The following is a 274-nucleotide window of genomic DNA, read 5'->3' as shown; positions in this document are numbered from 1 at the left end:
TAATGACAAATTTGTGGGATTACATTTCCTCACTATCCTCACTTGGTGATAATTTAGCGAACATTTCTAACTTTCTTAATTATAACTTAATTACCCCCTCCCCCTCTCTCTCCCTTCTTCAGGTCAACGAATTCCTAATCACAGCCGTATACGAGGTCAAAGTCGCCCAGGTCATCAGTCTGATAAAGGGTCAAGCCGATCCGAACTGTCGAGATGCTTATGGCTTTACTGTTCTCTGCCACGCTTCCTTCAAGGTCAGTTGAAAGGTCATGGG

The 274-nt window shown here is 43.8% G+C and overlaps 1 protein-coding gene across 1 annotated transcript in view; it reads left to right on the top strand.

Moving 5' to 3' along the window:
• LOC119588620 (ankyrin repeat domain-containing protein 65-like) overlaps positions 1-274 on the top strand; it is a gene marked incomplete in the record, with an annotated part of 23,463 nt that overhangs the window by 902 nt on the left and 22,287 nt on the right. The window contains 1 exon segment of the mRNA XM_037937260.1: positions 123-254. Within this exon segment, the coding sequence (XP_037793188.1) occupies positions 123-254 (132 nt within the window).

This window comes from Penaeus monodon, chromosome 24, assembly GCF_015228065.2.
Source record: "Penaeus monodon isolate SGIC_2016 chromosome 24, NSTDA_Pmon_1, whole genome shotgun sequence".
Taxonomy (NCBI): Eukaryota; Metazoa; Arthropoda; class Malacostraca; order Decapoda; family Penaeidae; genus Penaeus; species Penaeus monodon.
The sequence above is the reverse complement of the archived record's forward strand: the minus strand, read 5'-3'. Positions and strand labels throughout refer to the sequence as shown.